General features: G+C 32.2%; 2 protein-coding genes across 2 annotated transcripts; one reads left to right on the top strand and one right to left on the bottom strand.

The window, feature by feature from the left end:
- Positions 1 to 430: 430 nt before the first annotated feature.
- Positions 431 to 2,744, bottom strand: LOC143545234 (uncharacterized). The gene is made up of 3 exons (XM_077037152.1): positions 2,411 to 2,744; positions 684 to 812; positions 431 to 598 (listed from the first exon to the last, which is right to left on the bottom strand). Exons 1-3 carry the CDS (start codon positions 2,711 to 2,713, stop codon positions 431 to 433), a joined length of 600 nt encoding a protein of 199 aa, XP_076893267.1. The 5' UTR covers positions 2,714 to 2,744.
- A 4,142-nt stretch (positions 2,745 to 6,886) lies between these two features.
- Positions 6,887 to 12,336, top strand: LOC143545276 (bifunctional L-3-cyanoalanine synthase/cysteine synthase 1, mitochondrial-like). The gene is made up of 10 exons (XM_077037193.1): positions 6,887 to 7,133; positions 8,662 to 8,771; positions 9,463 to 9,520; positions 9,622 to 9,885; positions 9,954 to 10,091; positions 10,194 to 10,245; positions 10,326 to 10,405; positions 10,505 to 10,564; positions 10,995 to 11,075; positions 12,133 to 12,336. Exons 1-10 carry the CDS (start codon positions 6,966 to 6,968, stop codon positions 12,229 to 12,231), a joined length of 1,110 nt encoding a protein of 369 aa, XP_076893308.1. The 5' UTR covers positions 6,887 to 6,965; the 3' UTR covers positions 12,232 to 12,336.
- Positions 12,337 to 14,327: the final 1,991 nt, after the last annotated feature.

Here is a 14,327-nt window from a genome sequence, read left to right as displayed (position 1 = left end):
TATTTTCAAGCTTTTTTTCCTCTATTTCATGTATTATATGTTTTAATAGTTTAATACTATCATTTTCATGTATTTATATCTCCATTTTATGTAATAATATCTCAATTTCATATATTTATACCTTCATTTCATGTAGTTATGCATTAATTTCATGTATTTAAAGTTTTAAACATTCATTTCATGTATTTTTAAGCAAAGTTTTAGCCCAAGTTTGATATTGGTTATTAACCGAAATTAACCGAACCGAACCGTACACACCCCTAATTTCAGACTATGCATATATAGAAAGTAGAAACCATAGAATAGGTGAAACTATTAAGTAGAAACAATTCCAAAGTAATACTACTAATTAAACTGCAAAAATTTTCCAAAGATAAATGATAACAATTAGCAGAAAACGAAACGAAACGAATTATTGCTTGATTTCAAATTACAACTCGGTTTTGAGGTCAGTATCATTTGACAAAGATCGTTTCTTCTTGCTTTTGTGGAGTTCCTTTAGAAGATCATCATACGGAGGATCTCCCGGTCTTCTGAAAAACCGATCGCCCATCTTAACTTCGTATGATTCTGGCTGACTCAGTACAAACTCTTTAACCTGAACACAAACAGGTATTCAGTCATCAACAATATTATGTGTTTTAAAACAAGTTCATGGTTGCTATGAATTAATGGGAACTAACCTCATAAGTGTTTTGGGCATTTTGTAACTGGAACATTACAGTGGTAATATCAAACCCCATGAAGGTTACTTCAATTGCTCCAGTTCTTGCAAGATTGGTCCATTTTAGTGCAAGATCTGATACCATATCCTGCAAATATAACAGTAAACATTTGGTTCATGATCTTTAGATGGCAATAATATCGTAAGGGGTGCAAACGAGCCAGGCTGCTAGTTAACTATTCGAGATCGGCTCGCTAAAAGCTCGAATTGAGGCGAGGTTAAACGAGCTTGAACCCGAGCTCGAGCTTAAAACTAGACTTGTTTAAAAAAGATCCCCAGCCCGAGCTTCACTTGTCGAGATCAAGCCGGCTCGCGAGCCAAGCTGCTCGTGAACTACTCGAGATCGGCTCGCTAAAAACTTGAATCGAGCTGAGCTTAAACGAGTTCGAACCCGAGCCCGAGGTTAAAAATAGACTTGTTTTAAAAGGATCCACAACCCGAGCTTCACTTGTCGAGATCAAGCCGGCTCGCGAGCCAAGCTGCTCGTGAACTACTCGAGATCAGCTCACTAAAAACTTGAATCGAGCCGAGGTTAAACGAGTTCGAACCCAAGCTCGAGCTTAAAAATAGACTTGTTTAATAAACAAGCCCCAACCCGAGCTTCACTTGTCGAGATCAACCCGGATCGCCAGCCTAAACGAGACAAACTGCTCGTGAATTACACGAGATCAGCTCGCTATGAACTCAAATCGAGCCGAGGTTAAACGCGTTCGAACCCGAGCTCGAGGTTAAAAATAGACTTGTTTTAAAAGGATCCCCAACCCGAGCTTCACTTGTCGAGATCAAGCCGGCTCGCGAACTACTCGAGATCAGCTCGCTAAATACTCGAATCGATCCGAAGTTAAATGAGTTTGAACCCGGGCTCGAGGTTTAAAACTAGACTTGTTTAAAAAGGATCCCCAACCTGAGCTTCACTTGTCGAGATCAAGCCGGATCGCGAGCCTAAACGAGACAAACTGCTCGTGAACTACTCGAGATCAGCTCGCTAAAAACTCGAATCGAGCCGAGGTTAAGTTAAACGAGTTCGAACCCGTGCTCAAGCTTAAAAATAGACTTGTTTAATAAACGGCCCCCAACCCGAGCTTCACTTGTCGAGATCAAGCCGGCTCGCGAGCCAAGCTGCTCGTGAACTACTCGAGATCAGCTCGCTAAAAACTCGAATCGAGCCGAGGTTAAGTTAAACGAGTTCGAACCCGTGCTCGAGCTTAAAATAGGCTTGTTTAATAAACGGCCCCCAACCCGAGCTTCACTTGTCGAGATCAAGCCGGCTCGCGAGCCAAGCTGCTCGTGAACTACTCGAGATCAGCTCGCTAAAAACGCGAATCGAGCCGAGGTTAAACGAGTTCGAACTAGAGCTCGAGCTTAGAAATAGTCATGTTTAATAAACGAGCCCCAACCCGAGCTTCACTTGTCGAGATCAATCCGGATCACGAGCCTATTTATATAATTTTATTTAATATATTATATGTAAAATAAAATATGTAGTTTTATAATATTAATATTATATATAAAAACATGATAAAAATAAGTAAATAACATGTATAAAATTATAATTAAAATATATACAGAAGTAAGCAAAAACTGTATAATAACTAATAGATAATAAACAAATCGAGCCTGAGTCTGAGTCTGAGCCGAGCTTTAGAAAAACATAATTCACATTGCGAAACCGCACAAAAACATTACCGGAGTACGATTATCGGTTAACCGAAGCTTAACAAAGCCAAACGCCAATCCGACCTGGCGTTTCATAATCTCCTCCTGCATCTGATTAATATCCAAATCCGAAAAGTTCTCTGGCGGCGGATCGAATTCTTCTTTCGTCATACTCTTCTTCCGCCCCCATGATATCCATGCATCATCCTCCTCGTTGTCTTCCACGTCATGTAAGTCGTCGGGGACGTGAACTCGCTTCTTTGTTCCGCCTACGACACCGTTACCGGAGATAATTAGGAGAAGAATGAAGAAGATTAGTCGGAGATTAGGCATTGATCATGTTAGGTTTTGTGTGATGAATGTTACGTGTAACATGCATATGTATATATTGTAGTAACGTATTAGTGGTGCATGTTACCTCTATTGGAGTTATTTTTATTTTTTATTTTCATGTTTAAAATAAACATAAATAATGGTTTTGCTTTGGATTATATATAAATTAAATAACTTAGAACTCGTGTATTAAACGGGATGAGAAATTTTTATACATTATATGTGCAAAATATGTTATATATACTAATGATTTAATTTTTTTAACAAAGTAAATATATAATTGGGTTTTGAATTTACATTAATTGTTATTTAATTTAGTTTGACTTGCTTTTAATATTTTATTGAAAACAAAGTTTCATAATTAAATTTCTAAGCTTTTTTTAAATAACGATGATTTTAAAATAACATAATTTTAAAATAAATGTGTTATATTAGTACAATTAGCATTTTTTTTATTAAAAAAATTACGTATAGCATTATAAGAGAGAGAGATAGTTAATAAGAAAGAATTACTAGAGAAAATGGTGAGAATAGTTATGAAGACGACACATGACATGAGATCTTTTTTTTTATTAAATGGTATATGTTCGTGTATAAATTTTATAATAATATGTGTTGAAATATACATATAGTTCAACACATATAATTCACGCACATAATAAACTTTTCTAATTGCTTGTGTTTAAACTTTAAACTATCATGCATTCATGCGATTGGGTATTTGGGTTGCTTGCTTATTTTGATGTTGAGTGTTACTTGTCAGGCCTTAACAGCTGCAATAAGGCTTATTGGGCTTGTCTGAAGCAAATGAAGTGGGCTTGGATTTAAGCAGCTTTTGTTGTTTGTTAGATCGGTTGTGGTTTTTTTTATTAATCAATTGTCTTCTCTAGAGGTGCACAAATCACTTTTATCAAATACCCGGTTTCGGGCATGATCGGGTATTAGAAAATCAGGTATTGGCATACCCGGGCCAGGTCCGGGTATTGTCTCTAAAAACCATACCCTAGGTATCGGGTTCGGGTCGGGTATATGACCGGGTATTCTAAAACGGGTATATGAATACCCTATTTTCGGGTATTGAAAAAACCTTATCTTAGGGTTTTTTTGTGTGATTTTTTCCGGGTATTATTTGTGTATAGCTTGGATTTTTTAAGAGGTTGCACTTTTTAGGGGTATTTTTCGAATATTTTTCAGGTATTTTACGGGTATAGATCGAGTATTTGAAAAACCCGGTTTCGGGTATGGAACCGGTTCGAGTTTTCGTGTATTACCGGGTACAAATCAGGTCCGGTTCGGGTACTGGTTTTAATACTGAAATGCATACCTTATCCGTATCCTACGAGTAGGGTCGGGTACGGGTTTGAGTATTAAAAACCCGGATATAAAAAAACGGTTCCGGGTTTATTTCTAGTCCGGGTTCAGATTTTTGTGCACTTCTAGTCTTCTCCTCAAATCTCCTATTTGAATTTTAAAATGAGAAATCCTTTTCACAAATCTCCATCGATTTAAAAAAAAACATAAACACTTGGAGGTTAAGATTACAAAATACAAAAAGGAAAAACAAAACTTTAAAGATTCTAAAAAATATAAATGAAAGAAATGGAATCATGAACAAAGACAATAGCAAAGTTCTAGTGATGGAACCATTTTTAAGTTATTTTATGAGTAGTTGCTACATGACTTCATTTGTTACTCATAGATAAAATAGCTAACACTAAACTAAGTTGCTACAACAATTCAAAAGATGCCATCGAGTCATCGACTTTTATTTAGGTTGCTACCGAACTTCAAAGCGGCTACCGGTTTTTAGTAACCAAGTTGCTACCGATCATTGGCAACTTGATACTTGATTCCAATAACTTTTGGGTATCATTTCCATGCAACCTTTGCCATCCACATTGATCCGATCTTATTTCGATAAAGCGCATGTAAAGTAAATTCATAAATTTTTACGCCGACTGGATACACAACCCTAGCAAGAGACGTTGCCCTTTAGACCCCACAAGGGGCCAGCCCCTTACCATGATAGTGTGCTACTCTAGATCCACCGAGGGATGGCACCCTTTGGAACCATCTACGGTACCGAAGCCATAATAATATTAATCAAATGTATACTTCATACCTGCTAACTTGTATCAATATTTATCATTGTTCCCCATACGATCTGCAAGTAATTATGTATACTCAAAATAGTCCGATAACAATATAACTTTTATACAAATTCAGAATCAAACACAAAATATCTAATACAGTGACTTAAACACTTATCGTTTATCGCTTATCACCCATCAAAGATTGAGAAATTTGTTTTAGACATATGATATACATATAATCATACATTGCTTTTAGATGGATCCATTTAGTTTAAGTTTTATCTAATTAATATACAAAAGGTTTAACATTTTACGAATTAGCTCAATTCTTTTGTTTTTTTATTAACTAAATAGTGACTAATGAATAAGATACATTGCATTTGCATGTGAAGGTGGGCATGTGGCGGCCTTTCTCTTGTACTTTTTATGTTATTGGGAATCAAAATCTTTAACTAACTTCTTTCTTGTTTGATCGGCTCTAACTTTTTTCAATCGAAGTATAAAATTCATATTAGTATTCTTCTTGGTGGTCATTGACCCTTCTGATCTTCTGGTCAATGACACGGGAATAAAGGTTAATGTTTAGGATCTTTTGGTACGTGGGCCAGCGAAATAAAGATAAGTCTTTAGGCCATACTTAGGTCTTCAAATTAAGAAAAAAACGTTATATGTAGATATATATTTAATTAGCGGGTTAGAAACAAATATATCTATTGGTTTGTTGGTGAATTTGTGCATTGCTGATTTATAGGTCATGAGTTCAAGACCCATTATTAACATTTTTTTTAATTTTTTTGATTTTTTAAAATAATTTTCATAACAGGATCACAAAATATCATTTCGAAACCTAAAGGGTTTTTCCTATAGTAAAGTAGGTTTCCTTGTTGAAGTTGTTTATGGGTGAGTCAGGCTTGAAAATGTCATAATCAGTATTGACGGTTGACATTTCATCTAAAGATGACCCACTCATGTATTTTGGGTAATTCCAAACGCTGATAAAATGCATAACAAAATTGTGTTTTTTAGTAATAAAAATTGTCTTTAATCATAAATGACTCTCATGTCTCATGTTATCTATATGTACATGTGTAACTATAGATCACAAATCTTATCGTTAAATAATCTTAAAGCCAAAATTACTTATATACAATTTGTTACTTTCTAAAAATTTAAGAAACCTATAGAAATGAGGGCCTAAAATTACCGGTTTGTTTCATTTTTTATTGAGCCACTCATGTTCGTGATTAGCGATTCTATCTATAAAAATAGTAAAGAATAGTATAAAAATCTCAATTACTTCTATCGAATTCGGTCTAAAATTATTATTATAATACGGTTAACTTGATAGTCCTTTTAGATATATTTATTATATACTTGGGTAACATGTTTATAACATTATTTAAGTTTTCAAAAATCTATTCACCCCTTTTCAATGCATCTATAATTCTAAAATATATTATAGAAAATTTAAAAGGATGGTATTGTCTTTTTACATTAAATTTTAACATTTAACAGGTAAAATTGTTTTTAATAAATTTTACTAGCTTAATCATATTTTACACACACTGCTAATATGTGTTATTGATAGGATTTTACTCGATATGATTATTGTTTTAATTGTGTTTTACCAAACATGTATTGATGTGATTAAATATGGAAAAGAATTAAAAAACTTAAACTTTATGTTATTAATACCGAAATTTCTTTACAAATCTTATTATGTAAACAATCAATTTGATGTTTAACCATATTTTTTCACAATCATTATTATTTTATATGATTTCATATCTACTTTATTTGATGCACTTTTACTGTACTTTCATATTTATACACGGGTTCTAAGTTCATCACTGACTCATTGTTCATGTTAGTGTATCGTATCGTACGCCACATCAGGTGGGCACCCTTCTACCAGACTCCCACTACAAAAATATTATCAAAACTAAAAACGCTACAAAGGGTCATCAACCGTCAATCAGTTCAGACCTTAACAAAGTACATTCTATATTTGTAAAAAAAACATAACTACAAGGGATGCATATACAAATAATAATATTACACCTCTATATAAACCATCCATTTCGTCTTAAAACAACACTCCACCTCTCAATCTCACTCTCAATATCTACAGCTTATATATTCTCTCACTACAACCATTAATGGCTGCATTAGCTAAGCTTGTATCCAAGAGAAGAACTAGCTTGCTCAATTTGATCGGAGCAAGGCTATATACGTCTCAACCATTGCCCGAATCGTCGTTTGCTCAAAGACTCAGAGATCTAACTAAAGACCTCCCTGGAACTAACATCAAAAGAGATGCATCTCAGGTAATTAATTATGCATCCGATCGTATCGTGCATGTTGTATGTAACTTTTCTCTCGTTTTGAGCTCTTTTTCTAAAACTTGACATGTTTTCTTAAGCTGGAGCTTGACTCAGGATTGGATTATTTATTATTTGTTAATTAATTTATAAGCACTTTTAGTTATTTCTATATATTTTTCTAATTATAGTTTTCATATACAACATAATATATTATATTTTGAAAATTTTATTACAATTTTGTATATAACATATATTATTATGTAGATATATCTATATAATTGATACACAGAAATTCGCCGTTTAAAAAAATAAATAATAAATTTGTGTAAATAATACGCTCATTTATGCTCGTGAACCAACTCTCTAGCTCGTTTATTAAACAAACTTAATTTACGCTTGAGCTGATTTAAATTTGGTTCAGTTCAAGCTTTTAATGTTCAGGCTTTTAACGAGTTGATCCCGAGATTTTGGCTTGTCTACACCTTGTAATCGGTATAAGATATAGCTTATTTAAAGATTCAGGTGAAGAATCCCAAAGAATTTGATAATGTACAAACATTGTGTGGTGGTAATAATAATGATACTTAAAATCAAGTAACAAGCTGCGACAATAATATTTTATATTTATTTTTTTAATGCTAGAATATTTGTTTTAAATTAAACTTAAACTTAAACTTAAACTTATCTATTTAATAGTATAACGACATGGGTGAAAGGGCCATCCGTGACGTCATAACTCTCTTTTTCCTAAATCTGTTATTAGATAAAATAAAAGAAAAATAACCATGTGATCCACTAGTGTGCATGGTTTATATAATTTTGTATTTTTATGTTGTCAATCATAAACCACAAAAATGTTAAAATACCTTTTTTTTTCCATGTATAATTTATGCTGGTCATTGCCAACATAAAACATCAAGATTATTTATAACATATGTAGTAGGCGTTAACCCGCTATTATTACGGCTAAGGGACGTTATTAAGGGGAGGCGCTAATCGAGTGGCGTGAGCATGGGCCACCATCAGTTCACCAATCACATGCATGCTTTTGTTTTTTACTTTTTGTTTATTTACGCCATTAGTTAAAACATTACACACGTTTGATTGTTAGTTAGTGAATGTGCTTTTGTCTACATGACACTAAAGTGACAATATATTGACATGGTGTTACAAACGACCACAATTTATTTATTTTTTAATCAATTTTAACTTTTACATGTTATATTTATTTATTTTTATGCTAAATCAAGTTATATAAAAAATAAATATATAAGAAACAAATACTCTGTTAGTAAAATAATTGCACAAATTAAATTATTTTACAAGATAAATAAAATAATGAAAAATAATATTTTAATTAATGTTTCTAAAGCTAAGACATTGAATCTAACCAATGGAGATGGTGTGCCAATTGCCAAGTGTTCTTTTCTGTCTGAAACAGTAGCAGTTCTTTTTTATTTGCAACAGTAAAAAAACATTTAGTTGAATAATTAGTTTTTCACTGTTTACAATCTGACCCTTGAATTATCAGATTATTGGAAAAACACCCCTTGTGTATCTCAACAAAGTCACAGAAGGTTGTGGGGCCTATGTAGCAGTCAAGCAAGAAATGTTTCAACCAACTTCTAGCATCAAAGACAGGTCAGTTAGACAGTTACATTTCATGTTTCATATGCATATAAAAAGGTCAAAGTTTACAATTTTGACTGTCAATGGTTTTTCAACTTCAATCTTGACAAAAGTTATTTATTTATGTTTGGACTAAAATCAAACCGAAAACCAAAACTTCGGTTTTTGGATTTTTGAAACTGTTTGGTTTTGGTTTTTCGGTTTTCTTTTGGTTCTAGTTCGGTTTTTTCGGTTTTTGCGATTTAAGCTTGAAAATTTTAAGCATAAAAGAAAGTTTTTACGGTGTTAATTGTTAACTAATAGACTATTATATATATCTGACCAAAAGTATTTGAGTTACATATTTGTTAAATTCTTATAAATTATTTAAAATAAAAAATAAAAATCTAGAAATTTGGTTCATTTTTTTGGCTTAATACATGCGAAACCAAAACCGAACCGTTAGTTTGTTTTTTTTTACAAAAACATAAAACCACACCGTCAGTTTTTGTTTTGATTCAGTTTTTCGGTTTGCATTTTTCATTTTTTTTAGTTTTGGATCGGTTTTCTCAGTTTCTTACACACCCCTGCTTTTTTAATCATGGTTTAACCATATACAAATATCACAAATTTTATTTTAAACAATTGTCTAAATCGAATTCGAGGTTTTGTAAGTTTGATTCTTTAAAGTCAATGGTTGACTTTGTTGCATATTTATCGTCAGGCCCGCGCTTTCTATGATAAACGATGCCGAAGAGAAAAAACTGATAACACCTGGAAAGGTAAAAAATCTCATGAACTAAAACTTGTGTTGATAAAAATAACAACATATGGTTAGTTAACAACTTAACATGTGTACTTTATGCATTGACGGTTGTACCAGACGGTGTTGATCGAGCCTACTTCGGGTAACATGGGGATCAGTATGGCATTTATGGCTGCTTTAAAAGGGTACAAAATGGTGTTAACAATGCCTTCATACACAAGCTTAGAAAGACGAGTAACCATGCGAGCATTTGGAGCCGATTTGATATTAACCGACCCGACTAAAGGGATGGGTGGGACCGTTAAGAAAGCGTATGATCTTTTGGAGAATACACCCGACGCGTTCATGCTTCAACAATTCTCTAACCCTGCAAACACCAAGGTAACTTTCATCTTATTTTTTGCTTACAAAGAAACCGTGTTTATTAATAACTTGATGATGAAAAATAGGTGCATTTTGAGACGACGGGCCCAGAGATTTGGGACGACACGAATGGTAAAGTTGATATCTTTGTGATGGGGATCGGTAGCGGAGGTACTGTGTCTGGTGTTGGACAATATCTTAAATCAAAGAATCCTGATGTTAAGGTAAAACAAGTTCTAAAATCTTAAAAAATATTTTAACACACACACACATATATATATATATATTATTAAAATTTGAACAAAAAATTATTTTTTATCTTATAGATTTATGGGCTTGAGCCTGAGGAAAGCAACATACTAAATGGTGGCAAACCAGGTATGTTACTATATATGTTATGTAACATTAAATGTATTCCTTTTTTACCCTTTGATCATATGAAACTTAAAATTGCACAGGGCCTCATCAAATAACCGGAAATGGGGTCGGGTTTAAACCCGACATCTTGGACATGGACATAATGGAGGAGGTTCTTATGGTAATTTTAGCAAAAATTATTCTAATTTCATATATTATATAATATATATATTTTTTAGAAGTCGAGCTACATGTTAACCTTTGAAACGATTCATTACAGGTGTCTAGTGAAGATGCCGTGAACATGGCTAGAGAATTGGCCGTGAAAGAAGGACTTATGGTAAGAAACAGAATTATCATTCAGCGCTGACAAGGGCTGTTTTCGATAACCCCAAAAAGTTATGGGGTCGGAGCCATTTTCTCTGACCCCAAAAAGTTAGATTTATCAGTTATGGCCCATGAGGCCTTGAATAATAGCCCATTACGTCCCTCCTCCAGGCCGGCACTGACACTAACTATAACAAGTTGATTAGTACGGCTAACTCGAAATCTAACTTAAAATATGTGTTTTTTCTCTAAATAAATATATACATTTTGAATTAATTTCAATGTCTTTATTGTTTGTCAAGTTAGTATTATGACTTTGACTAATATAATGTATTTGTTTTTGAGCAACTAGTCCTAACACTTTAATTATTTACTTGAATTTATTTTTTAGATTATAAAAATTGATTTGGTCATTTTAGGCTTTTTCTTTTGTACTTTTGTAGGTTGGAATATCATCAGGAGCCAATACTGTTGCTGCATTAAGACTTGCTAAAAGGCCAGAAAACAAAGGCAAACTTATAGTGGTAAGTGGTAACTAATTTATTTTCTACATTTTTCTATATAAAGTGGAGTTTTTTATAAAAAAAAATTAATTAGCATAATAATCACCTGTTATTTCATAATCAATTTTAATTTATTTTTTAGTTTGTCCAAGTTGTAACACACAAGCAGGGCCGTCTCCCATAATTTAAATACATCGGCCGAGCCAAAATGAAAAGGCCTTTGGGCCTTAACGAATATTTTTTATTCGCTAATAAACTTTTATTGACCGATTTATTATACGCAGAAATCATTCTGAGCATGTAATTATCTCATAAACCATTGCAAATAACCTTATTTTAACATCAAAAACATATATATGTAAAATGTATAAAAAAAGTCTGTGCCCCCGAAACTTATGTGCCCCGGCCGATGGTGCGACTCACACACTCTCCGAGCCCCCCTGCACACAATTAAATAATCTACTATTTAAATACTTAACCTGCTAGAAAATTATATTTATTTTTAGTATAATATAATGATATTTAATATATTAATTATTGATAATAAAAAAGCTAAAATCTACCAAAAAGTAACAATGTAATGACACACCAATTTTGTCTTTCCTACCTTAAACCAGTCACACTAAACCTTTTCAGAGGTTTTGATTTCTTTATTTTGTTTTAAAGTTGTTAGAAAATGTGTTAAATGTGGAGTTCAATGAGTTTTTCATCTATGCTTGTTTTATATATAAAATGAAATTATTAAACTTGGTTGGATTCAAAATAAACATGCCAATGACATACTAGTCGATAGTATGTCAGTGATGCATGTCGTCTGCAGTGATCTCTTAGTAACTTTTTTACACATATTATATATATATATATATATTTTACACATATATTTTTGATAAAGTATCACTGATAGTGCTCACTTTTCCACAAAGGATTTTCTATGGATTATAAATGGAATAGGTCATGATATGGAGTTAAATGAATGAATAAGTTGGATGGTTAAACCGTTGAGAAACCTGATGGTTTAGCCTAAATTAGAATTTAAGAAACAAGTAATTACTAATGTTTTCATTTGTTATTTTTATAGACTGTTCATGCAAGTTTTGGAGAGAGGTATCTGTCATCTGTCTTGTTCGAGAAACTGAGGAAAGAGGCCGAGGAGATGCAACCGGTTTCAGTTGATTAATTAGTATATATACATTATTAAAGTAAAAGGGAACATCAAGTTATGTTGTTATGTTTACATGTACTTGTTGAATTTTCAAACTCTACATTATATTTATGAATTTCGGTTTCCTAAAACTTTTATAGTTTAAAGAGTATCTATCAAACCTACAATCAATTTCACATACACTACAAAACAAACAACTTTCACCTCTATAATTCTATATAATGCTACAAATTCCCGGATATTCAATTGGTGATAGTGGGAATAGTTGGCAGTGACGAATCTTGGACTAAAACGCATACTCAATATGCATAAAAAAATTCGTAAATGAGGGGGCAGGCTCAAAATTTCAGACAGAAACAAGTGAATTTACACTAATGATAAAAAACAAGGGTGGGTGTTCGGGCCATATACCTAGCTTCGTCCATGATCGTTGGTAATCCTTCGTTGCTATCATGTTATTAAAAAGGACATGGGTAGTGTTGTCCGACGAAACACTGACGAAATTTACCGAAGGATCAACAACGAAAAGTTGTAACTTAAGATTTCTTAAGGGTGCTAGTGACGTTAACCATAGTAGTTTCACATAGGGACCAACACGGGTAAATTTAGTGATGAATCCCAGGCAGGTTTTATTCATATATTATTGATGACATTTTCTATCAGTAATTACCATTCTAAAGTTTAATGAATTATAAAAAAAAGTTGTTGGTATTCTGTAAATAAAATTAAAGTGTACATATAATAAAAACAAGTTTCCATAAATTGTCGGACTTGCATCGCTATCTGTTTAGCCTAAACTGCTCTCAGCTCAACATCATCGTGTCCTCGCCTTTTTCCCACGCCTATGTATTGTATGTAGATCCACATCTAATTTTTATTGTATGGCATTAAATTACAAATGGTTATAGGAGTTTCAGATATCGACGGAAGTACCGAGATTACAAGTCATGGTTAAAGATGACAATCAAACGTGAACCTGGTAAGCAAAACCGAAACATTCAGTAAAGGGTAACACAATGAGTATTCGAGCATGAGATTAGTTTTAAAAATTTTAACAGTATGAGATTAGATTATTCCCAACCCAATTAAGCGAAAATACAAACCAGATGACCAAAAAAAATTTAATTTTCATCAACTCTAGCAAAAAAAAAAAGTGAAAATGTATTTTCTATTGTTGTGTTTATTATGTGAAAAAAGGGTTTTCTTTCTAAGGTAATAGTATTATATACAATCTTTTGATATGATGTTAACTTTTATTTTAGGAATTATATTATAATAAATGTGTGAAATAAATAGTAAAACTTGATACAAATTATATGCTTTTAAATTTTTATATTCATATACTTTTTCTTGATTGTATTCGATTATGCTTAGAGATATTTGTAATTCTCGTCAAAACCTTGATTGATTAAAGAAAAAATAATAATAAAGCTATCTTATTAAGTTAATTTAAATTAGTGTAAAATAAAATTTCTACATTTTTATACGATGAAACTTACATGTTTTTATAAATTTAATAAATTCATCTTATTTTGTAGTATATTACTCATTTTCAAAGTGATGTAGTGGTATAAAGCTTGAGTTTCTCAATGGAGATTTATGTACGATTCCACTAACAACACTTTGTGAAATATCTATATTCTTTCGGTTTATGATCATATAATCTATTCTCTAAAATCTGTTCAAAACTAACTCTGTATAGTGATAGCATTAAAATGGCGGATAATGGATATCATCTACCTTCTTATTTTGTTTATATTATATTAAATGTATACTAACTATCAATTATTAACTACTTAAAAGGTACAAAATTTGATAAATATAAAATTTGTGTCATTATTACAAAACTTTGATATACCATATAAAATACTGCATAAAGTCATGGAAGTTGAATATAATTTACTACATGATTACAAAACATTGATACACTATATAAGCATCTTATTGTTGCATTTTTCCAATATTAAATTTACATTGAGATAAATCAGTAATTTTTAACATACTTTTAGATTGTGGGTCCCGATCTCCCTCATGCTTGAAAATATTGATATGAGAAATGAAAAATGAATAATTTGAGTTGCTTAAAATGATATTTTATGACTTTTGTCTCC

The sequence above is a fragment of the Bidens hawaiensis genome, unplaced genomic scaffold, assembly GCF_021521415.1.
Source record: "Bidens hawaiensis isolate Kalapana, Puna unplaced genomic scaffold, B.hawaiensis_p1.1 tig00013876_1, whole genome shotgun sequence".
Taxonomy (NCBI): domain Eukaryota; kingdom Viridiplantae; phylum Streptophyta; class Magnoliopsida; order Asterales; family Asteraceae; genus Bidens; species Bidens hawaiensis.
The sequence above is the reverse complement of the archived record's forward strand: the minus strand, read 5'-3'. Positions and strand labels throughout refer to the sequence as shown.

Excerpts from the sequence above, each read along its gene's own strand:
- LOC143545234 (XM_077037152.1), bottom strand. The coding sequence starts at position 2,713 with ATGCCTAATCTCCGACTAATCTTCTTCATTCTTCTCCTAATTATCTCC. Across the intron at positions 813-2,410 it reads TAACCGATAATCGTACTCCG|GATATGGTATCAGATCTTGC; the intron begins GTAATGTTTTTG and ends TTATATTTGCAG. Across the intron at positions 599-683 it reads ATGCCCAAAACACTTATGAG|GTTAAAGAGTTTGTACTGAG; the intron begins GTTAGTTCCCAT and ends GTTTGTGTTCAG.
- LOC143545276 (XM_077037193.1), top strand. The coding sequence starts at position 6,966 with ATGGCTGCATTAGCTAAGCTTGTATCCAAGAGAAGAACTAGCTTGCTC. Across the intron at positions 9,521-9,621 it reads AACTGATAACACCTGGAAAG|ACGGTGTTGATCGAGCCTAC; the intron begins GTAAAAAATCTC and ends CGGTTGTACCAG. Across the intron at positions 10,092-10,193 it reads CAAAGAATCCTGATGTTAAG|ATTTATGGGCTTGAGCCTGA; the intron begins GTAAAACAAGTT and ends TTTATCTTATAG.